This window comes from Anomaloglossus baeobatrachus, chromosome 9 (genome assembly GCF_048569485.1).
Source record: "Anomaloglossus baeobatrachus isolate aAnoBae1 chromosome 9, aAnoBae1.hap1, whole genome shotgun sequence".
NCBI lineage: Eukaryota > Metazoa > Chordata > Amphibia > Anura > Aromobatidae > Anomaloglossus > Anomaloglossus baeobatrachus.
This window is the reverse complement of record NC_134361.1, coordinates 145,657,966-145,680,375: the sequence shown is the minus strand read 5'-3', so window position 1 is coordinate 145,680,375 and position 22,410 is coordinate 145,657,966. Positions and strand designations below refer to the sequence as shown.

Genomic DNA, 22,410 nt, shown 5'->3' with positions numbered 1-22,410 from the left:
AGCCATATTCTTAATCAGTCATAAACTTAATATAAAGCTGTTCAGACATAGTTGGCACCAAAATCACTGTATACTAGTGGAGTTAAAGTATTAATTATCAATGACATATAGCTAATAACTCTACTACTATATAAATAGCCTTCCATCACTGCAATGAGTTTTCACATGCAACTTTCCATGTCATCTTCAGTTGCCCCTGTGATTGTGATTCTGGGGCTTTTGCTCCCTCAGAGCTCACTCCCCTAATCCAACAGGGCTGTGGTTGTGAGTGCAGTGGCGGGGGGGACGACTCCGCTAACACCTTACATGATGAAATCAATAGAGACTGCAGATGATGAGGAGCTCGACAGCAGGATCTTCCTCTTTCTGCCCCCGCAGAGATTCATATGGTATGATTGTCTTTCTATATCAGTAGAATTCTGTCAAGTAGGTATAATGGGTATAATACACTACACTACACTTGTAATGTAGGGCATTGTATAAGTGATCAAAACAAAGTATGTTCAAGTAGAATAGAGTTTAAAAGTATACAAAATAAAAGCATAAGAAAAAACATAAAAATCACCTATATTTTTACATCAAAACATACTTTATTATAAAAACAAAACATAAATGGTAACACCACCTCCATAACAACCCGAGCTGTACAACTATAACAATTTATAACTTGCAAAGGAAAATCGTGTTAAAAAACACAACAAAGAATAAAAATTGTGTATTGTTCCAAAAATATAAGCCGTCATAGTGCCTCATCAGTAAAAACGTTAGAACTTTCAAAAAATGGTGTACAAAAAAAAAAAAAGCATAAAAAATGTTGCAGAAGTGTAACCATAAAATAATTGGCGAATTTACCAGAAGTTAATGTAATGGGAACAACAACAATATAGTGGTTACAATGAAAAATGCAATTTGTTCTGCAAAGTGGTATTTTTTAGCCAGAGCCAGACTCAAGTTACTGCAGTTTCTTATTCCTAAAGTCTAGAAAGTAAAGTGGGCTTTCCAGGCAGTAAACTTACCTGCAAAGAGATGGCAACCGCTTTCCACTCTATTTTCCACCTCAAATCAAGGCCAATAATCCCAAGGGAAACCAGAAAAGCACAGAAACACAACAAGATCTAATGTAAATAGAGAACAAAACAAAATTTCCTTGTTAGGAAAGTGATCAATAGCTGCACAATGTAAGTAAAGGCCCCATTACACACTGCAACATCGCTAACGACATTGCTGTAACGTCACCGGTTTTGTGACGTAATAGTGACCTCCCCAGCGACATTGTAGTGTGTGAAACGCATCAGCGACCTGGCCCCTGCTGTGAGGTCGCTGATCGCTACAAAACTTTCAGGACCATTTTTTGGTCCTTTGTTTCCCGCTGCGCTGCATGTATCGGCGTGTTTGACACCGTTACAACAACTTCATTAGCCACTTCCCTTTCAAATAGCTGCTTTGACACGTCCCCAATGACCAGCTAGGTCCTTCTGCAGGTCCGTATCGCTGCTGCGTCGTTGGCAGGTATGCCTGTTTGACTGCTTACCAGCGACTCACCAGACACTTTATAGCGATCCCGGCCAGTTTGGGATCGCTGGTGGGATCGCTAGAAAGTCTCAGTGTGTAAAGGGGCCTTAAGGAGCAGAAGTGGAGAAAAACCTCACCTTGTGTAGCCAGTGAAGATTGAGAGGCTGAGCGCAGATGACCAGGCACAAGGCGAGTAACTGCAGGAACAGAACACAAAGGAAAAGTGAATGAAACAAAGTATTCAAATTGTCTCTCCAGGACAGGAGACAAACTCTAGCGCAGCGCTACCTATTGGAAGTAGCGATCCTAAAAGTTAAATGTGGTTTTTTAACAATCCTCTACATATAACTTAGGATATATATGCCAGATCAGAATCCCAATTTGCAGACACGGTGTTTCAGGGTGCTTACCCCTCGTCAGTGCAAAGTATGGGGTGCCTGATCTGGCTCATGAGAAGCTTTGTGGGGACCACGGGGGAACACGGGGGACATGGCAGCTATAAGTCCCCGTACTTTACTGGCAGCCAGACTGGCTTGCAAAGTCTCCATAAGGAGAATAGTGTTCCCCCGTGAAACAAAGTATGAAGTAATCACTACAAACATGTAATCTCCTGTATGACCAGCAGATGGCAGCGCACAACAGTTGCTGGAGATGTCTACGAGGTCTTCAACAAATTGGACTCTACTCTCTGATCTACTGCGGTAGTAGCAGCCAAGATCTGGGTCTGTGTCACAATGTCCCCGTTATACAGGGAGACTTTTCACTTCTTTATCAAGGCTTTGTTTCTCATTTAATCTGAAAGTTTAATCTGTTTTGCTTTTACACAATGGACATGCACTCTCCTGTGGTTTTATATTTATTAGGGAAACAATTATGTAAAAAAAACCTGTAAAATAAAAAGTTAACTCAAAGTTATATATTCTATAATAATATGTGATCATTGTTTTTGTTTTTTTTTTTTTTTTCATTAAAGTTTTCAGCAGGTAGAAGAGGGGGCATATGTGACTTGCATTTATTGTGACTGCATCTAAAAGCCGCTTTACACGCTGCGACATCGCTGACCATGGCGAACAATATCAGAGGTATGCGTCACACATACTTACCTTCCTAGAGACGTCGCTGTGGCCGGCGAACAACCTCTTTTCTAAGGGGGCGATTCGTGCGACGTCACACAGCGGGCCACCAATAGAAGTGGAGGGGCGGAGAGCAGCCGCATGAAGGTCACTCCCACCTTGTTGCCGGAGGACACAGGTATTCTGTTGTTCGTCGTTCCCGGGGTGTCACACGTAGCGATGTGTGCCGTCTCAGGAACGATGAACAACCTGTGTCCCAGAAAATCAACGTCATTTTGAAAATGAACGACGTGTCAACGAACAACGATGTGGTGAGTATTTTGGATAGTTAGCGGTCGCTCGTATGTGTCACACGCAATGACATCGCTAATGAGGCCGGATGTGCGTTACGACTTCCGTGACCTCAGCAATATCTCGTTAGCGATGTCGTTGCGTGTAAAGCGGCCTTTAGGGTCACTATTGGAACAAGAAGAATACTCACTGGAAACAATGGAATCATTTGGACATTAATTTTATGCCAATGGATAGAGTTACATTCACACAACATTTCACAATGGCCAATGCTACTGATGAAATCCAAAGTCTACAATGGGCTAGTTGCTGGCTAAAACGGCTTCTTTTTGACACTTGCCAAGACTTTCATTATTTATTTCTCATTATTATTTTAAGTAAAAACAGGTAATGGTAGGAGATGTTTTCACAACTGCATGTGACTAAAGATCAGTTTTTGAGTAACTTTATAAATACAGAAATAGTTTTTGATCCAAAGAATGTACTAACATGGAGAATGTTGTAACTTCTGCAATAGTCAAATTTTTGGATTTTAAGCTCTTAAAGCATAACCATCATTTTAATTTTTATTTCATAAATCGATAGTACACATGAAAATAAGCAACTTTGTAGTATATCTTATCAGACAAATCTACTTCTTTCTTCCAGAATTGATCAGACATTATCAAACTTCTCACTTCTGAGGTAAAATCTGTATTCAGTGATGACTTTCCCATTACTGAGATATGAGATGGCAGCTGTTACTGAGGACATTATATGACAACAGGAGGAGGAAGGAGCTAGAGACAGAGGGAGGGGCTAGAGGCAAAGCTCCGCCCCTCCTCCCTCTTTTATCTACGTATAATCTCATCAGTAACAGCCATCTTCTCTCAGTAATGGGAAAGTCGTCACTGAATACAGATTTTACCTCAGAATTGAGAATTTTGATAATGGCTGATCAATTCTTGAAGAAAGAATTAGATTTACTTGATAAATATTACAAACTTTCTTATTTTCATGTACAATATTAATTTACTAAATAAAACTAAGACAACAGTTACACTTTAAGTGTCAGTGTCTCCCAAGGGTCAGTTCTAGGACCACTGCTGTTCTCCATCTACACCTTCAGCCTGGGACATCTCATACGAGTCCCACGGCTTTCAGTATCACCTCTATGCTGATGATACGCAGATTTACCTCTCTGGACCTGACATCATTTCCTTACTATCCAGAATTCCACAATGTCTGTCTGATATTTCATCCTTTTTCTCTGCTCGATTTCTGAAACTGAACATGGACAAAACAGAATTATTTATCTTTCCTCCTCTTCACTCAACCCCCCTCACGTATCCATAAAGTCAATGCTCTCTATCCCCAGTCCAACGTGCTCGCTGCCTGGGAATAACTCTAGACTCTGCGCTCTCTTTCAAGCTACACATCCAAGCTCTCTTCACGTCCTGCCAACTCCAACTCAAAAATATTTCCCGGATTCATTCATTCCTTTCCCAAGAAGCTGTAAAAACCCTAGTGCATGTCATTATCTCCTGCCCGGACTATTGCCACCTCCTGCTCTCTGGCATGCCTTCTAACAGTCTTGCACCCCTACAATATATTTTACACTATGCTGCTCGACTAATCCATATGTCACCCCGCTACATCCCGACCTCTCTTCTCTGCCAATCCCTTCACTAGCTTCCTGTCACTGGGTCCTTCTCAGATATCACACAATCAACAGAGCGAGAGATGATTGAACAATCCAAAGAATATTTATTCCAAGCAAAATCAGACGGTCCATAAAATAATCCACCATACAGAGGGTAAAATAGTCCAAAAACACAGATATAGTCCAGTAAGCAATAAATGTCCAGGTCTCTCTGGGGAGCCTCAGCTTCTCCCACAGAGGATGAATCTTTCTGCTTCTCTCTTGAAGTTCTCATACAGAATGAATAATCTCCCAGGTAAGCAGATTTAGGGACAAAAGCCTGGCAGGCGATGATTAACCTAACTTAACAGGACAATGTACACAGAATGGACAGAGCACCACGCCTAGAATACGAAACTACACAAAATTATACACAACCCCCCATATTCCATAATCACACTTCCCATTGCCCAAGGACTCCAGTTCAAAACCCTAACCATGACATACAAAGCCATCCACAACCTATCTCCTCCTTACATCTGTGACCTAGTCTCCCAGTACTTACCATTGATCGTGACAAGATCACCTTCTCTACTCCCCTCTCATCTCCTCTTCCCACCACTGCATCCAAGACTTCTCCCCTGCCTCTCCCATACTCTGAAATGCTCTTCCACAACATATCAGACTCTCGCCTACCTTGACAAGATTCAAAAGGAACCCGACGGCCCACCTCTTCAGACAAGCCTACAACCTGCCGTAATACGCAGTCCACTATAGCACTGCATGACCATCTCTACCCTCACCTACTGTATCCTCACCCATCCATTGTAGACTGTGAGCCCTCGTGGGCAGGGTCCTCTCTCCTCCTATACCTGTCTGTGCCTTGTTTTGTTTATGATTATTGTACTTGTCCCTTCTATGTATACCCCTTTTCACATGTAAAGCACCATGGAAAAAATGGCGGTATAATAATAATAATAATAATAATAATAATAATACACATTTAAAAAAAGGAGACAAAAGAGAGGCATCCACCACCACACCCCAAAAACAGGACCAACCTCGAGAAAAAGCAAAGCATGTTTACTAAATATTTTAAGCATTCTATGGATCAAGAGCAATCAATTTTAAGTTTATTATATACATAAGAAATATGGACTGCTAGGTATCATATCAGAAATCATATCACCTCAGAAAACAACTTTACTAATACACTCCTCATTGAATAACCATGTACAAAATGTTTGAGGAATATCAAACGGATAATAAGGATTTGCAGCGATCAAAATGAAAAAGATGCATACACATAAAACCTAATAATGCATAAAAGGTGCTACAAAATAAAGTACAACATAACAGTAAATCGTACAAATCTCTGGGGAATAACCCTACATGACCTCAGTCACTCTGCTGCCCCAAAATTTGGGGCCTTTACATATAGAAACTGGAAAAGAGGCTTCTAGTAGATGCAGGAAGCAAAACAGATGGAAACTTGATTTCCCTTCAAGCAAAAAGATATTTGTTTCCTACTCAGGAAGTAATTTATTCACTTGCAGCACAGATTTTTTTTTTATATTATATATATATATATATATATATATATATATATATATATATATATATATATATATATATATATATATATATATATATATATATATATATATATATATATATATATATATATATATATATATATAGTACAGACCAAATGTTTGGACACACCTTCTCATTCAGAGAGTTTTCTTTATTTTCATGACTCTGAAAACTGTAGATTCACATTGAAGGCATCAAAACTATGAATCAATACATGTGGAATGAAATACGTAACAAAAAAGTGTGAAACAACTGAAAATATGTCTTATATTCTGGGTTCTTCAAAGTAGCTACCTTTTGCTTTGATTACTGCTTTGCACACTCTTGGCATTCTCTTGATGAGCTTCAAGAGGTAGTCACCGGAAATGGTTTTCACTTCACAGGTGTGCCCTGTCAGGTATAATAAGTGGGATTTCGTGCCTAATAAATGGGGTTTGGACCATCAGTTGTGTTGTGCAGAAGTCTGGTGGATACACAGCTCATAGTCCTACTGAATAGACTGTTAGAATTTGAATTATGGCAAGAAAAAAGTAGCCAAGTAAAGAAAAATGAGTCGCCATCATTACTTTAAGAAATGAAGGTCAGTCAGTCTGAAAAATTGGGAAAACTTTGAAAGTGTCCCCAAGTGCAATGGCAACAACCATCAAACTCTACAAAGAAACTGGCTCACATTAGAACCGACCCAGGAAAGGAAGACCAATAGTCACCTCTGCTGCGGAGGATAAGTTTATCCGAGTCACCAGCCTCAAAAATCGCAGGTTAACAGCAGCTCAGATTAGAGACCAGGTCAATGCCACACAGAGTTTTAGCAGCAAACACATCTCTAAAACAACTGTTAAGAGGAAACTTTGTGCAGCAGGCCTTCATGGTAAAATAGCTGCTATCAAACCACTGCTAAAGACAGGCAACAAGCAGAAGAGACTTGTTGGGGCTAAAGAGCACAAGGAATAGACATTAGACCAGTGGAAATCTGTGCTTTGGGCTGATGAGTCAAAATTTGAGATCTTTGGATCCAACCACCGTGTCTTTGTGCGACGCAGAAAAGGTGAACGGATGGACTCTACATGCCTGGATTGGGGTGAGCTGGACTGCAGAGTGAAGGCAAAAGGGCCAACAAGTGCTAAGCATCTCTGGGAACTCCTTTAAGACTGTTGGAAGACCATTTCCGGTGATTACCTCTTGAAGCTCATCAGGAGAATGCCAAGAGTGTGCAAAGCAATAATCAAAGCAATAGGTGGCTACTTTGAAGAACCTAGAATATAAGACATATTTTCAGTTGTTTCACACTTTGTTAAGCATTTCATTCCACATATGTTAATTCATAGTTTTGATGCCTTTCATTCCACATGTGTTAATTCATAGTTTTGATGCCTGCAATGTGAATCTACAATTTTCCGAGTCATGAAAATAAAGAAAACTCTTTGAATGAGAAGGTGTGTCCAAACGTTTGGTCTGTACTGTGTGTATAGAGATATATATATATATATATATATATATATATATATATATATATATATATATATATATATATATATATATATATATATATATATATATATATATATATATATATATAGTGAGGCAGTGACAGGGGTAATATTTGAAGACCGCTATGTGTCCCCCAGAATGTGTCTGGAAACCCTCTGAGTTTGCTATAGCTATTACTGGGAGTATAGCACAAAGGGTAACAGGGAGACAGATCCCTCCTCCCAGTCCAGGTTTTGTAGCAATCCTCATTGTGACGGGGGTGTACAACAGAGCAAAGGATGGACGAGGCCGAGGGACGATCCAACAGGTTTATTAACAGGAATGCAAGAACAGCACACGATAAGTCCACGTAAAACAGATTCGGGGGCCCTTCCCGACAATCCTCGGACCGGATTACAAAGCAATCGTCCTTACAGTAGTCCAAAGAGTTCCACACAATCCCACGGGCCGCCACACAGGCCTAGCTCCGTCCGTGTCCACAGCCCCACAGGCTGGAGCTCCTGCTCCCTTCAAGTTTCAGCTCACTCTGCCTGAATCTCCCAGGTAAGCAGAGTTTACACTAGTTGGACTCTAGGCCCACCTCCCCCTACTCCCAGGGATGGAAGTGCCTCAAGAGGATATAACCTTGCATTTTAGGGGGTGATTACCTACAACAATAGAAATGTACACAGAAGTAGTTCAAATAAGACAATGAACCCAGCTTGAAATAGGAATCTGTACAGCATATACAGTGAGAGGGTAAATTACATCTTCACAATCCCTCCCCCTCCCAACTTGTGTACGTACTAGGGACCTCTATAGGTCACTGGTTAAGTACACACAGGCAGAGCGTTACTTACATGTGGCTTCATGCAGCCACGAATTGGCATCGTAGCTCTCCCACATCATTGCCCAGGAGAACAGCTGCAGGCAGACCACCCATCACCCCAACCACACATCGCCTGACCCCAAAACCAAAGCTCAGATCCACAGTGGCTGTGGGAATAGTCCTCCATTGTCCACCAGCCAGTTCAATGACAATCCCAGGTCCTCTATGGATTGCCTCAGGCCGAACCACTCGGGGATCAGCCAGTGTGAGGAAAGCACCCGAGTCACAAAATCCAACAAGTCTCTGTCCATCCAGCACAACCTCCTGCAAGTGCTTACCTCGATGAGCAGAAGTCGTCATAACTGCAGGTCGCACCCCGTAAACTCCTGGTGGTGCAACATGGGCTGAGTCACTAGGCCAGTCCTCACATAGCGGTGCCACATCTTCCTCCATGGCGCTGGGCTGTAAATAATTAACAATCCGATTGGGCGCAGGATCAGTCCTCATTTGAACAGCTGGGCAAGAGACTTGCCGATGCCCTGGCTGTCCACATTGATAGCATCTGAGCTGGGTCTCCCTCCATCCAAGGCGTCCTCTTGGGTAAGGGGTAGGGGAACTTGGAGGCCGGCTCCCACCTGAAGGTGCTGTAGGGGTTTGAGGATGATTCCTCCATGGCCTGGCTGGGCATGAGGCCTGCAAATGCCCGGGATGCCTACAAACATAACACCTGCGCTCTGTTACTTCCTCTCCCCGGCGTATTCCAGAAAGTGCAGTAGAAGCAACTGGAGGCACATTAACACGGGTATCAACATGTGGTGGCTTAGAGGAACGGGGAACAATGGGGACAGAATAACTGGGGGCATCCGGTGTTGTGGAGCTGTTAGGCGTCTCTCCATCCTCCAACAGAACCCTCCACTGAGGCTTGATGGTGAGAACCTCATCAGCTAGAGCAGCAGCTTCCTCCACTGTCGCTGGTTTTCTCTCACGCACCCATTCCCGGATCTCAGCGGGGCACTTGAAGTAAAACTGCTCTTTTAGGAGGACCTGGAGGACGGTCTCCAAGGTTAAGGCCTCCTCTGCCTCCAACCAACGATGCCACAGAGGTTTGAGTTTGTGGGCATACATCTTGAAGGACACTTCCTCATCACATGCTAGAGTAAGGAACTGAGTCCTGTAAGTGTCTGGCGTTACAGCATAATGTTCTAGAATAGTCTGTTTAATATCCGCATACTCACAGTTCCACCGATGGTCTATAGCTCTATAGGCTGCAGCAGCTCCACCCTCTAAGAGCCCAACCAGATGCCGGACGCGCTCCCTTTCTGGGACTTCCATTAATCGACACTGATGCTCAAAGTCCTGGAAGAAGCCCTCAATGTCACCAGCAGCCTCATTAAACTGCTTGAAGTCTTTGCGGGACACTCTGGGAAGTTCCCTCATGATGGGTGCTGGGGTTACAGTCTGTCTGGAACCTCTCGCGGCTTCCACAGCGAGCTGCTTATCCAGCAATGCCATCTCCTCCATCCTGCGCTCCTTCTCTTCAGCTCCACGCATGGCCTCCCTCTTATCTTCTATGGTGGCCTCATCTCCAAGCAGTGCCATCTTTTCCTTGTACCACACAACCCATTGACTTTTTTAGGTATTCACCTCCGGCTCCCGTCTTTGCTCCCCTTGCTGTGGAAATTGTTCCTCGGTGCCATCTTGCAGGCAAGCGTTTTCCAATGCCTCAATTAGTTGCTCCTTAGAGAGTCCTTTGTAGCCGACACCTAATTCACGGGCCTTTGTTTGTAGACTCGCCACAGTCCAGTTCCTGTATCCTGAGGTTCTGGTTTCAGACGTCGATTGGCTGTTGTCCTCCATTTCTTCTGCTCTGATCCCGCCGCTGCCAACCAGTTTGTGACGGGCGTGTACAACAGAGCAAAGGATGGACGAGGCCGAGGGACGATCCAACAGGTTTATTAACAGGAATGCAAGAACAGCACACGATAGGTCCACGTAAAACAGATTCGGGGGCCCTTCCCGACAATCCTCGGACCGGATTACAAAGCAATCGTCCTTACAGTAGTCCAAAGAGTTCCACACAATCCCACGGGCCGCCACACAGGCCTAGCTCCGTCCGTGTCCACAGCCCCACAGGCTGGAGCTCCTGCTCCCTTCAAGTTTCAGCTCACTCTGCCTGAATCTCCCAGGTAAGCAGAGTTTACACTAGTTGGACTCTAGGCCCACCTCCCCCTACTCCCAGGGATGGAAGTGCCTCAAGAGGATATAACCTTGCATTTTAGGGGGTGATTACCTACAACAATAGAAATGTACACAGAAGTAGTTCAAATAAGACAATGAACCCAGCTTGAAATAGGAATCTGTACAGCATATACAGTGAGAGGGTAAATTACATCTTCACACTCATGTCCGGCATTTTTGTTTAAATCATGCAGAGCACAGCAGGGTGTGTCTCAGTTGAGAGCCAGGCTTGGTGAAGCTAACACATGCTGTGTGAGCTGGGCTGGCTCTGTGTGGAGTGAACACAGGCCAAGAGTGTGAGCCTAGGAGAACCTTACACAGATCCCTGCGGTTAACGGGGTCCTAAGGTAACAAGACTTTTTGATGCAAACAATTTGTCTATATGCACCGGCTGTGATCCGGAAGAGACTTTGACAGTGGGAAATTGGATCTATTTATGCTGCAACAATAAATAGACTGTTGGTGTGAACACGCTGCTGCCTCACTGCCTCACGTTTTTGCGCAAGCAACGCTGCTACCTCACATCATGGTGGAGAATGCGGGCATGGCAGCCTGGTTGCTAAGGGCAATGGCCTAAGAGGTACTTACCCGGAAAAAAAAAAAAAAAAATTTACTGACTGTTTGCGGTGTATCGGCGGGTCCACGAAGCTTACAGGCGTTGCCTGTTTTCACATGTTTATGATCAAGCCTCCAAAGTTACAGTTTCATCATAGTATCATAGTTTTTAAGGTTGAAGGGAGACTCTAAGGCGGGCTTTGCACGTTGCAACATCGGTAACAATGTGTTACCGATGCTGCAGCGATAGTCCCGCCCCCGTCGCACGTTCGATATATAGTGAAAGCTGCCGTAGCGATTATTATCGCTACGGCAGCTTTACACGCACATACCTGCCGTGCGACATCCCTCTGGCCGGCGACCCGCCTCCTTCCTTAGGGGGCGGGTCGTGCGGCGTCACAGTGACGTCACACGGCAGGCGGCCAATTGAAGTGGAGGGGCGGAGATGAGCAGGATGTAAACATCCCGCCCACCTCCGTCCTTCTCATTGCAGCCGGGAGGCAGGTAAGGTGAAGTTCCTCGCTCCTGCGGCTTTACACACAGCGATGTGTGCTGCCGCAGGAGCGAGGAACTACATCGTACCTGTCGCTCCCCCGGCATTATGGAAATGTCGGAGGCTGCAGCGATGATACGATGACGACGATTTTGCGCTCGTTCATCGTATCATCTAGGATTTACACACTACGACATCGCAAGTGACGCCGGATGTGCGTCACTTTCGATTTGACCCCACCGACATCGCACCTGCGATGTCGTAGTGTGCAAAGCCCGCCTAAGTCCATCTAGTTCAACCCGTAGCCTAACATGTTGATCCAGAGGAAGGCAAAAAAAACCCAATGTGGCAAACAAGTTCCAATGGGGAAAAAATTTCCTTCCTGACTCCACATCCGGCAATCAGACTAGTTCCCTGGATCAATACCCTGTCATAAAATCTAATATACATAACTGGTAATATTAAATTTTTCAAGAAAGGCGTCCAGGCTCTGCTTAAATGTTAGTAGTGAATCACTCATTACAACATCATGCGGCAGAGAGTTCCATAGTCTCACTGCTCGTACAGTAAAGAATCCTCGTCTGTGATTATAATTAAACCTTCTTTCCTCAAGACGTAGCGGATGCCCCCTTGTTCCAGTCGCAGGCCTAGGTGTAAAAAGATCTTTGGAAAGGTCTCTGTACTGTCCCCTCATATATTTATACATTGTGATCAGATCCCCCCTAAGCCTTCGTTTTTCAAAACTAAATAACCCCAAGTTTAATAACCTGTCTTGGTATTGCAGCCCACCCATTCCTCTAATAATCTTGGTCGCTCTTCTCTGCACCCTTTCCAGTTCAGCTATGTCCTTCTTATATATCGGTGAGCAGAATTGTACACAGTATTCTAAGTGCGGTCGCACTAGTGACTTGTACAGAGGTAGAACTATATTTTTTTCATGAACACTTATACCTCTTTTAATACATCCCATTATTTTATTAGCCCTGGCAGCAGCTGCCTGACACTGTCCACTAAAGTGAAGTTTACCATCCACCCATACACCCAAGTCTTTTTCTGTGTCTGTTTTACCCAGTGTTCTACAATTAAGTACATAATCATAAATGTTATTTCCTCTACCCAAGTGCATGACCTTACATTTATCTACATTAAACTTCAATTGCCACTTCTCAGCCCAATCCTCCAATTTACATAAATCTCCCTGTAATATAAAATTATCCTCCTCTGTATTGATTACCCTGCAGAGTTTAGTATCATCTGCAAATATTGAAATTCTACTCCGCATGCCCCCAACAAGGTCATTTATAAATATGTTGAAAAGAAGCGGGCCCAATACTGACCCCTGTGGTACCCCACTATGAACTGAGACCCAGTCCGAGTACGTACCATTAATAACCACCCTTTGTTTCCTATCACTGAGCCAGTTTTTAACCCAGTTACACATTGTCACTTTCCTTTGGTTGTACTTACTGAACACTTTGAAATGTCTTGGGATGTAAGTAACCATACCTTCCCCCCATCTCCTGTGTCTCTGGGCCCATAATGCAATTATCTCTTGTCCACACAGCCAGGGGAACTTCTCATTGTTTCGTAAGCAGTGGATAACGCCAACTACACAAACCTGTAGACATCTCGGAGCCAACCTTCTAGAATCTTCTAGTGGGCCCAACCATTGCATAGACCCCTACCCTTGAGGGGCGGGCCCACGAGCTCAGACAATACACTCCTGTTTCTAAATGCAGTTGGGAGTTGAGTTTTTGAAGAGGAAGGGAGCGAGATCTGAATCTGCGGACAGACCTCGCCGTCCAGTGGATTGTGTGGGATTTCTGGGACTCTGAAAAGGACTATTACGTTGTGATCTGGCACTTTGGATTATCGGGAGGTGCCCCCGAATCTGTTTTATTTGGACTTGTCGTGTGCTGTTCCTGTATTCCTGTTAGTAAACCTGTTGGATCATCCTCGGCCTGTTGTCTCTCTTTGCTCTGATGTACACCCCGTCACACACATATTTTCCCCTATGGCCATTATTCTCATTTTATGTACCAACCTTTTGTGTGGCACCGTCACAAAAGGTTTTGAAAAGTCCATATACACAACATCCACTGCATTTCCCTGGTCCAGGCTTGAACTTACCTCTTCATAGAAGCCGATCAAATTAGTTTGACAGGATCGATCCCTCATAAACCCATGCTGATACTCTGTCATAAGGTTATTTTTCTTGAGATACTCCAGTATAGCATCTCTCAAGAAACCCTCAAGGATTTTACCAACCGTAGAGGTTAAACTTACCGGCCTATAATTTCCCGGCTCAGTTTTTGTCCCCTTTTTGAATATTGGCACCACATTAGCTATGCGCCAGTCCTGCGGTACCGACCCTGTTATTAAGGAATCTGAGAAGATTAAAAATAATGGTCTATCTATCACAGAACTCAATTCCTGTAGTACTCTGGGGTGTATGCCATCCGGGCCCGGAGATTTGTCAACCTTAGTGATTTCGAGGCGGCGGCGTACTTCCTGCTGGGTTAAGCAGGTAATATTCAAGGGTGAATTTATGGTATCACTGGTCATGTCATCTGCCATGGCATTTTCTTGTATAAAAACCGTAGAAAAAAAGTCATTCAGCAGGTTGGCTTTACCCTCATCCCCTTCCACCATTTCACCAAGACTATTTTTAAGGGGGCCAACACTATCGCTTTTCAGTTTTTTACTGTTTATGTAGTTAAAGAATATTTTAGGATTATTTTTACTTTCTCTCGCAATGAGTCTCTCTGTCTCAAACTTAGCTAACTTAATTTGCTTTTCACATATTTTATTTAATTTTCTATAATTATATAATGTCTCATCACTACCTACCCTCTTTAATTCTTTTAAGGCTTTCTGTTTTTCTTTTATTGCTTCCCTTACAGCTCTATTTAGCCATAGGGGTTTCCTCCTATTTCTAGCATGTTTGTTCCCATAGGGTATATTTTCTGCACAAGCCCTATTCAGGATGCTCATAAAAGTCTCCCATTTGCTTTGTGTACTTTTATTGCTTAGTACATCATCCCAGTTTATTGCACTAAGATCATCTCTCAACCGTTTAAAATTTGCTTTCCTGAAGTTTAGTGTCCTTGTAGCCCCTCTACTAGACATCTTACTAAAGAATACATGAAAACTTATTATTTTGTGATCACTATTCCCCAAGTAACCCCCAACTTGTATATTTGATATGCGGTCTGGCCTATTGGTTAGTACAAGGTCTAGTAGTGCTCCCCCTCTTGTGGGGTCCTGTACCATTTGTGAAAGGTAATTATCTTTCATTGTTATCAAAAATCTATTTCCTTTGCTGGAACTGCAAGTTTCTGTTCCCCAATTTATATCAGGATAGTTAAAGTCCCCCATAATAATTACCTCTCCGAGACTAGCTGCTTTATCAATTTGCTTTATGAGGAGATTCTCTACCTCTTCCATAATATTCGGCGTCTTATAAACACACCCCTAGCAGTATTTTATTATTCATTCTTCCCCCCCTTATCTCCACCCATAGGGACTCTACATTCTCAGTACCCTCACATATGTTGTCACGCAGGATGGGTTTTAAGGATGATTTTACATATAGACACACACCTCCCCCTCGCTTATTTGTACGGTCATTCCTGAATAGGCTATAACCCTGTAAATTAACAGCCCAGTCATAGCTCTCATCCAGCCATGTCTCTGATATCCCCACTATATCATAATTTTCTTCCAACAATATTAATTCTAATTCCTCCACCTTATTTGTGAGGCTTCGGGCATTAGTGTACATGCATGTTACGTATGACTCTGTACCTGTATTCCTGCTTACTGTATTAACTGTCCTAACCCTTCCCCCCCCGTACCACCCCCAATTTCATTACTTGTGCCCTGGTCACTATCTGCACTACATTCCCCTTCTATAAAGTGAATACCCTCGCCCCCCATTCCTAGTTTAAACACTCCTCCAACCTTCTAGCCATTTTCTGCCCCAGCAGAGCTGCACCTTCCCCATTAAGATGCAGCCCATCCCTAGCATAGAATCTGTAGCCAACTGAAAAGTCGGCCCAATTCTCCAGGAACCAAAAACCCTCTTTCCTACACCAATTCCTGAGCCACCTGTTAACCTCCCTGATCTCTCTTTGCCTCTCTGGTGTGGCTCGTGGCACAGGTAGTATTTCCGAAAATACCACCTTTGAGGTCCATGCTTTAAGCTTACAACCTAATTCCCTGAAATCATCTTTAAGGACCTTCCACCTACCTCTAACTTTGTCATTTGTGCCAATGTGTACAATGACCGCTGGGTCCTCCCCAGCCCCTCCCAGTAATCTGTCAACCCGATCAGCGATGTGCTGAACTCGAGCGCCAGGAAGACAACACACTGTTCGGCGATCCCTGTCTTTGTGACAGATTGCCCTATCTGTCCCCCTAATAATTGAGTCCCCCACTGCCAGTACCTGTCTTGCCTGCCCTGCACTCCTATTCCCCCCCTTACTGGAGCAGACACTCCTCTGGCGTTTAGAGGTCATGCCTTGCTGCAGCAATGCCACCCCTTGCTGCAGCAATGCTACCCCATGTTTAACTCAGCAGCCACTATGGAGGATCTTGTAAAGCAGCTGGCCCAGTCTACTGCTCAACTACAGCAGGCTTTTGCACAAACCAGTGCACAACAGCAACAGGCTAATGCTCAGCAGCAACAGGCTAATGCTCAGCAGCAACAAACCAATGTCCAGCTCCAGCGGGCGTTAGTTCAGCAACAGGAGACAAACAGCTTGTTGACTAAGCAGCTTTCTGCTCTGCGAGAAGCGCTCCCAGCGGTAACTCCAGGTCATCCAGTCGTTCCTGCGGCCCAGGACAGAGTAAGGGCGGCACTTACGAAGATGAGTGCAGAAGATGACCCAGAAGCCTTTCTCTCCGTGTTTGAGAGGACCGCTGAGCGAGAGAAATTGTCTATCGACCGTTGGACTGATGTCTTGGCCCCGTTCTTGGTAGGTGAACCCCAAAAAGCCTACCTGGATCTCAGCACGGAGGATGCCAAGGACTATGGCACACTGAAAAGTGAGATCCTTGCACGAATGGGGGTTAACACTTATCTCCGGGCCCAACGAGTGAATCAGTGGTCCTTTGAGGAGGGAAAACCTGCACGCTCACAGGCCCATGTCTTACTGGACCTTGTAAAAAAATGGCTGCAGCCGGAGACCTTGAACCCCGGACAGATGATTGAGCGGGTGGTGATTGAACTGTTTGTGCAGACTTTGCCAGCCCCCATTTAACGGTGGGTGGGACAGGGGGACCCCGGTACCCTAGACCAGCTAGTGAATTTGGTGGAACGCTACACAGCTACCCAGGAGTTGGTCCGGGACTCTGCTTCACGGCGAGCACTCCGTACGGATACGCCCCCTTCACAGTTGGTAAAAGACTCCCGTCCCTCCTCGGGTGCTGCCCCGTCTTCAACCCTGGCAGAGAGTAAACCCCAGACTAAGGTCAGCCGGAGTCCCGGTTCCCCAAAGTCAGACACCCGAAACAGGGACACCTCTGCTGTTATGTGCTGGCGGTGCCATCAGCTCGGGCATGTGATGGCACAGTGCCCACTCACATCAGAACCCATGGACTGCCGGTACGCTCGCCGGGTATCAATGTATGCCCATACTGTTTGTACCATAAGCACTGTTACTATGGGGGAGGAGCCCCATCTCTGCAAAGTACGTGTTAATGGCTATACAGCAGAGGCTTTGTTGGACTCAGGAAGTGTAGTGACTCTTGTACATGCCTCCTTGGTTTCCGGGGAAAACCCTACGGGACATAAAGTAGGGGTACTTTGTATTCATGGAGACCTACGTGAATACCCTATGGAAAGGGTCACCATTGCTACCTCGTGTGGAGAGGTTCAACATGAAGTGGGGGTGATGAAAAGACTTCCATATGCTGTTATTTTGGGAAGAGACTTGCCCCTGTTCTGGACATTATGTGGGAGGCGACCTAGCCCTCCGAGGTGTATGATTGAACCAGGCCCTGAGCCGGGCGATCCCGACTCAGGGATACCTGCCGTAGGGGTCACCAGTATAGGAACAGAGTGTAACCCTGCCAGGTTCCCCCTAGAAGTAATGACAGGAGAGGTTGAGCCACCCGAGGCAATCCCGGAGTTGAACGTGTCTCCAGATAATTTCGGAACAGCACAGCTCCGGGACCCCACATTGGCTCCTGGACGTGGAAATGTACAGGTAATTGATGGGGTACCCCAGCGGCCTGGTGCCAGGCTGGAAACTTCCTACATGGCTCTAAAGCGAGAGTTGCTCTATCGGGTTGATACAATCCGGGGGGGAAATAGTGGAACAGTTGGTGGTCCCTCAGCCGTACCGCCGTCAGACCTTGGAATTGGCTCATAAGCACCTAATGAGTGGGCACCTAGGTGAAGAGAAAACGCGAGAACGCATGTTTCAGCGGTTTTACTGGCCAGGGGTCGGCGCAGAAATTAAGAGGTTCTGTGAGTCCTGCCCAGTTTGTCAGTTGACCGCACCAACGCACCGTTTCCGTAGTCCTCTGATACCTTTACCCATTATAGAGGTGCCTTTTGAGCGGATTGCTATGGATCTGATCGGACCCATTGTAAAATCAGCCCGTGGTCACCAGCACATCCTGGTAGTGATGGATTACGCGACACGTTATCCGGAGGCCATTCCACTACGTCACACCTCGGCGAGGCTTATTGCTCGGGAGTTGTTTGCTATGTTCTGTCGCGTGGGTTTACCCAAAGAAATCCTGACCGATCAGGGCACTCCCTTTATGTCTAAAATTACAAAGGAACTGTGCAAACTCCTCCAGATCAAGCAGCTACGCACGTCAGTGTACCATCCCCAGACTGATGGTCTAGTGGAACGTTTTAATAAAACTCTGAAGGCTATGTTGAAAAAGGTGGTCTCCAAAGAGGGGAAAGATTGGGACATGTTATTGCCCTATTTAATGTTCGCTATCCGCGAGGTCCCACAATCTTCCACCGGGTTCTCGCCATTTGAGTTACTGTATGGCCGACATCCGCGGGGACTGCTGGATATAGTTAAGGAAACTTGGGAACAGGAGCCCACCCCTCACAAAAGCACAGTGGAATACGTTATGGGTATGCAGGATCGTATCACGGCAATAATGCCCATTGTTAAAGAGCATTTGCTGGATGCTCAGGCAGCCCAAAGTACTCAGTATAATAGAAAGGCCTCCATCAGGTCTTTTAAACCGGGAGATCGTGTCTTAGTCCTAATACCTACTGCAGAAAGTAAGTTCTTAGCCAAATGGCAAGGTCCCTATGAGATCCGGGAGAAAGTGGGGGAAGTAAACTATAAGGTGTATCAGCCAGGTAGAAGAAAACCAGAGCAAATCTACCATGTAAACCTGCTGAAGGCATGGAAAGACAGGGAATGTATGGTGGCTGACTTAACGTTGGACCTAACCTTTTCAGGTGCCTTGACAACAACAAAGGAGGAGTCCCCTGATGATGAATTGGGAGTGAGGATAGGGGATTCTCTCTCAAAACAGCAGAGACAGGAGTCTCGGAGGTTAGTGCAGCGGAATACGGATGTGTTCTCAAGCCTACCAGGCCGAACAACCGTAATCCACCATGATTTTGTCACCGAGCCTCAAGTAAGGGTACGCCTGAGGCCATACCGGGTACCAGAGGCTCGTAGGCAAGCCATTGCGGAGGAGGTAAAAAAGATGCTCCAACTAGGGGTTATTGAAAAATCCACGAGCGAATGGGCCAGTCCCATTGTGCTGATCCCGAAACCAGACGGTTCTTTAAGATTCTGTAATGACTTCCGAAAGTTAAATGAGGTTTCGAAATGCTATGGGTCTCAAAGAAGCCCGTTACTTGGGGTATGTGATAGGCCAAGGGGTTATCAAGCCACAAGTAAGCAAAATCGAAGCCATTCAAAACTGGCCTCGTCCCCTTAACACAAAACAGGTAAGAGCCTTTCTGGGTATAATGGGGTATTACCGACGATTCATACCCAATTTTGCTGGAAGGTCGGCGCCTTTGTCCGATCTTTTAAAAGGGAAGAAGTCGGTCATGGTCCACTGGAATACACAAGCAGAGGAAGCTTTTCAGGTGCTAAATGTAGTCCTATGTGGTCAGCCTGTCCTTGTCAACCCTGACTTTCAAAAGGAGTTTACAGTACAGGCAGATGCCTCTGAGGTGGGTCTGGGTGCAGTTCTGTCCCAGGAGGTAGATGGAGAAGAGCACCCGGTCACCTATTTGAGTAGAAAACTCACCCCGGCAGAGAAGAACTATAGCATAGTGGAGAAGGAGTGCCTGGCCATAAAATGGGCTCTGGAATCCCTACGCTACTACCTGCTGGGGCGACACTTTCGCCTGGTGACAGACCACTCCCCTTTGGTCTGGATGAGGAATGCTAAGGAGAGAAATGCTAGTCACCAGGTGGTTTCTCTCCTTGCAGAACTTTCACTTTTCTGTGGAACACCGGGCTGGTAGGTTGCAGGGCAATGCGGATGCCCTGTCCAGAGGTCCCTGTATGTTGGCAAAAGTTCAACCCCGCCCGTTTGAACTGAGTGAATCTACAATTTTCCGAGTCATGAAAATAAAGAAAACTCTTTGAATGAGAAGGTGTGTCCAAACGTTTGGTCTGTACTGTGTGTATAGAGATATATATATATATATATATATATACATATATATATATATATATATATATATATATATATATATATATATATATATATATATATATATATATATATATATATATATATATATAGTGAGGCAGTGACAGGGGTAATATTTGAAGACCGCTATGTGTCCCCCAGAATGTGTCTGGAAACCCTCTGAGTTTGCTATAGCTATTACTGGGAGTATAGCACAAAGGGTAACAGGGAGACAGATCCCTCCTCCCAGTCCAGGTTTTGTAGCAATCCTCATGTCTGGCATTTTTGTTTAAATCATGCAGAGCACAGCAGGGTGTGTCTCAGTTGAGAGCCAGGCTTGGTGAAGCTAACACATGCTGTGTGAGCTGGGCTGGCTCTGTGTGGAGTGAACACAGGCCAAGAGTGTGAGCCTAGGAGAACCTTACACAGATCCCTGCGATTAACGGGGTCCTAAGGTAACAAGACTTTTTGATGCAAAGAATTTGTCTATATGCACCGGCTGTGATCCGGAAGAGACTTTGACAGTGGGAAATTGGATCTATTTATGCTGCAACAATAAATAGACTGTTGGTGTGAACACGCTGCTGCCTCACGTTTTTGCCCAAGCAACGCTGCTACCTCACAATATATATATATATATACATACATACATACATACATACATAGTAGATATAGATATAGATTTTATCTACATCTACATAATCTCAAGTTGTGTCTGTCGTCCTATTCCAGCATGCACCGCGGCAGTGTGTTACACAGCCCCAGTTCGAACGATGCTCCGGCTTCCAGGTTCTCACTGTACGCAACACACACACACACACACACACACACGTGAGCACATATACACACATAGCAGACACACATGGATACACCGAGCACGTACACACACATAGTGCACGTGCATGTATACATTGAACACAGACACACACACACACTGCTGTATACTCACCTGTCTGGGGCCGCTGCCGCTTCTGCTGTCAGCGCTTTACTGCAGTTGAATGCTTTGTGGCGCCGTAATCCATTCAACTGCAGTAAAGCCATGACAACATCCTGCAGCGGGTGCTCCGTACACCGGACGCTATCACGGAGGGGTCTGTGTGCTGCAACTGGAGGCACCGCGGGCACAGAGGACAGGTGAGACACGGCATAATAGGGGAGAGAAGGGAACCAGCAGGAGCACATTACTAAACAATGGGTTTATTACTGCAGGGGACATCAACCTCACCACCACCTGATCTGTATGCCCCCAGCCCCCAATCAGATCTGTATGCCCCCAGCCCCCCCACCAGATCTGTATGCCCCTAGCCCCCCCACCAGATCTGTATGCCACCAGCTACCCCCACCAGATTTGTATGCCCCCAGCCACCAGACCAGATTTGTATGCCCCCAGCCCCCCACGAGATCTGTATGCACCCAGCCCCCCACCAGATCTGTATGCCCCCAGCCACCTCACCAGATCTGTATACCCCCAGCCACCCCCCACCAGATCTGTATGCCCCCAGCCACCCCCCACCAGATCGGTATATGCTCCCAGCCCCACCCCACCAGATCTGTATGCCTCCAGCCCCCCTCACCAGATCTGTATGCCTCCAGCCCCCCTCACCAGATCTGTATGCCTCCAGCCCCCCTCACCAGATCTGTATGCCCCCAGTCCCACTCACCACTGCTCCTGTCAGCACCACTAAGTATAGACAGATGTTCATTTCACAGCACTCCCGATGCAATAGCATCAGTCCTATTTCTAGTATATACAATGCCTTGCGAAGATATCCGCCCCCCTTGAATTTTTCAACTTTTTCCCACATTTCAGGCATCAAACAAAGATAAAAAAATTCAACTTTTAGGTGAAGAATCAACAAGTGGGACACAATTTTGAAAGTGAATATTTATTACTTATTTTAAATTTTTGTAAAAAATAAAAAAACTGAAAATGGTGGCGTGCAATATTATTTGGCCCCTTTACTTTTAGTGCAGCAAACTCACTCCAGAAGTTCATTGAGGATCTCTGAATGATCCAATGTTGTCCTGAATGACTGATGATGATAAATATAAGCCACCTGTGTGTAATCAAGTCTCCGTATAAATGCACCTGCTC

The 22,410-nt window shown here is 45.3% G+C and overlaps 1 protein-coding gene across 2 annotated transcripts in view; it reads right to left on the bottom strand.

Annotated features, from left to right (window-relative positions):
- Window positions 1-22,410, bottom strand: part of GDPD2 (glycerophosphodiester phosphodiesterase domain containing 2) — a 278,190-nt gene that overhangs the window by 120,989 nt on the left and 134,791 nt on the right. For both annotated transcript variants that reach the window (XM_075322762.1, XM_075322763.1), the window contains exons 5-6: window positions 1,650-1,709; window positions 1,017-1,115 (exon numbers count right to left, since the gene is read on the bottom strand). In XM_075322762.1, the coding sequence (XP_075178877.1) occupies window positions 1,017-1,115; window positions 1,650-1,709 (159 nt within the window). The remainder of the gene's footprint in view (window positions 1-1,016; window positions 1,116-1,649; window positions 1,710-22,410) is intronic.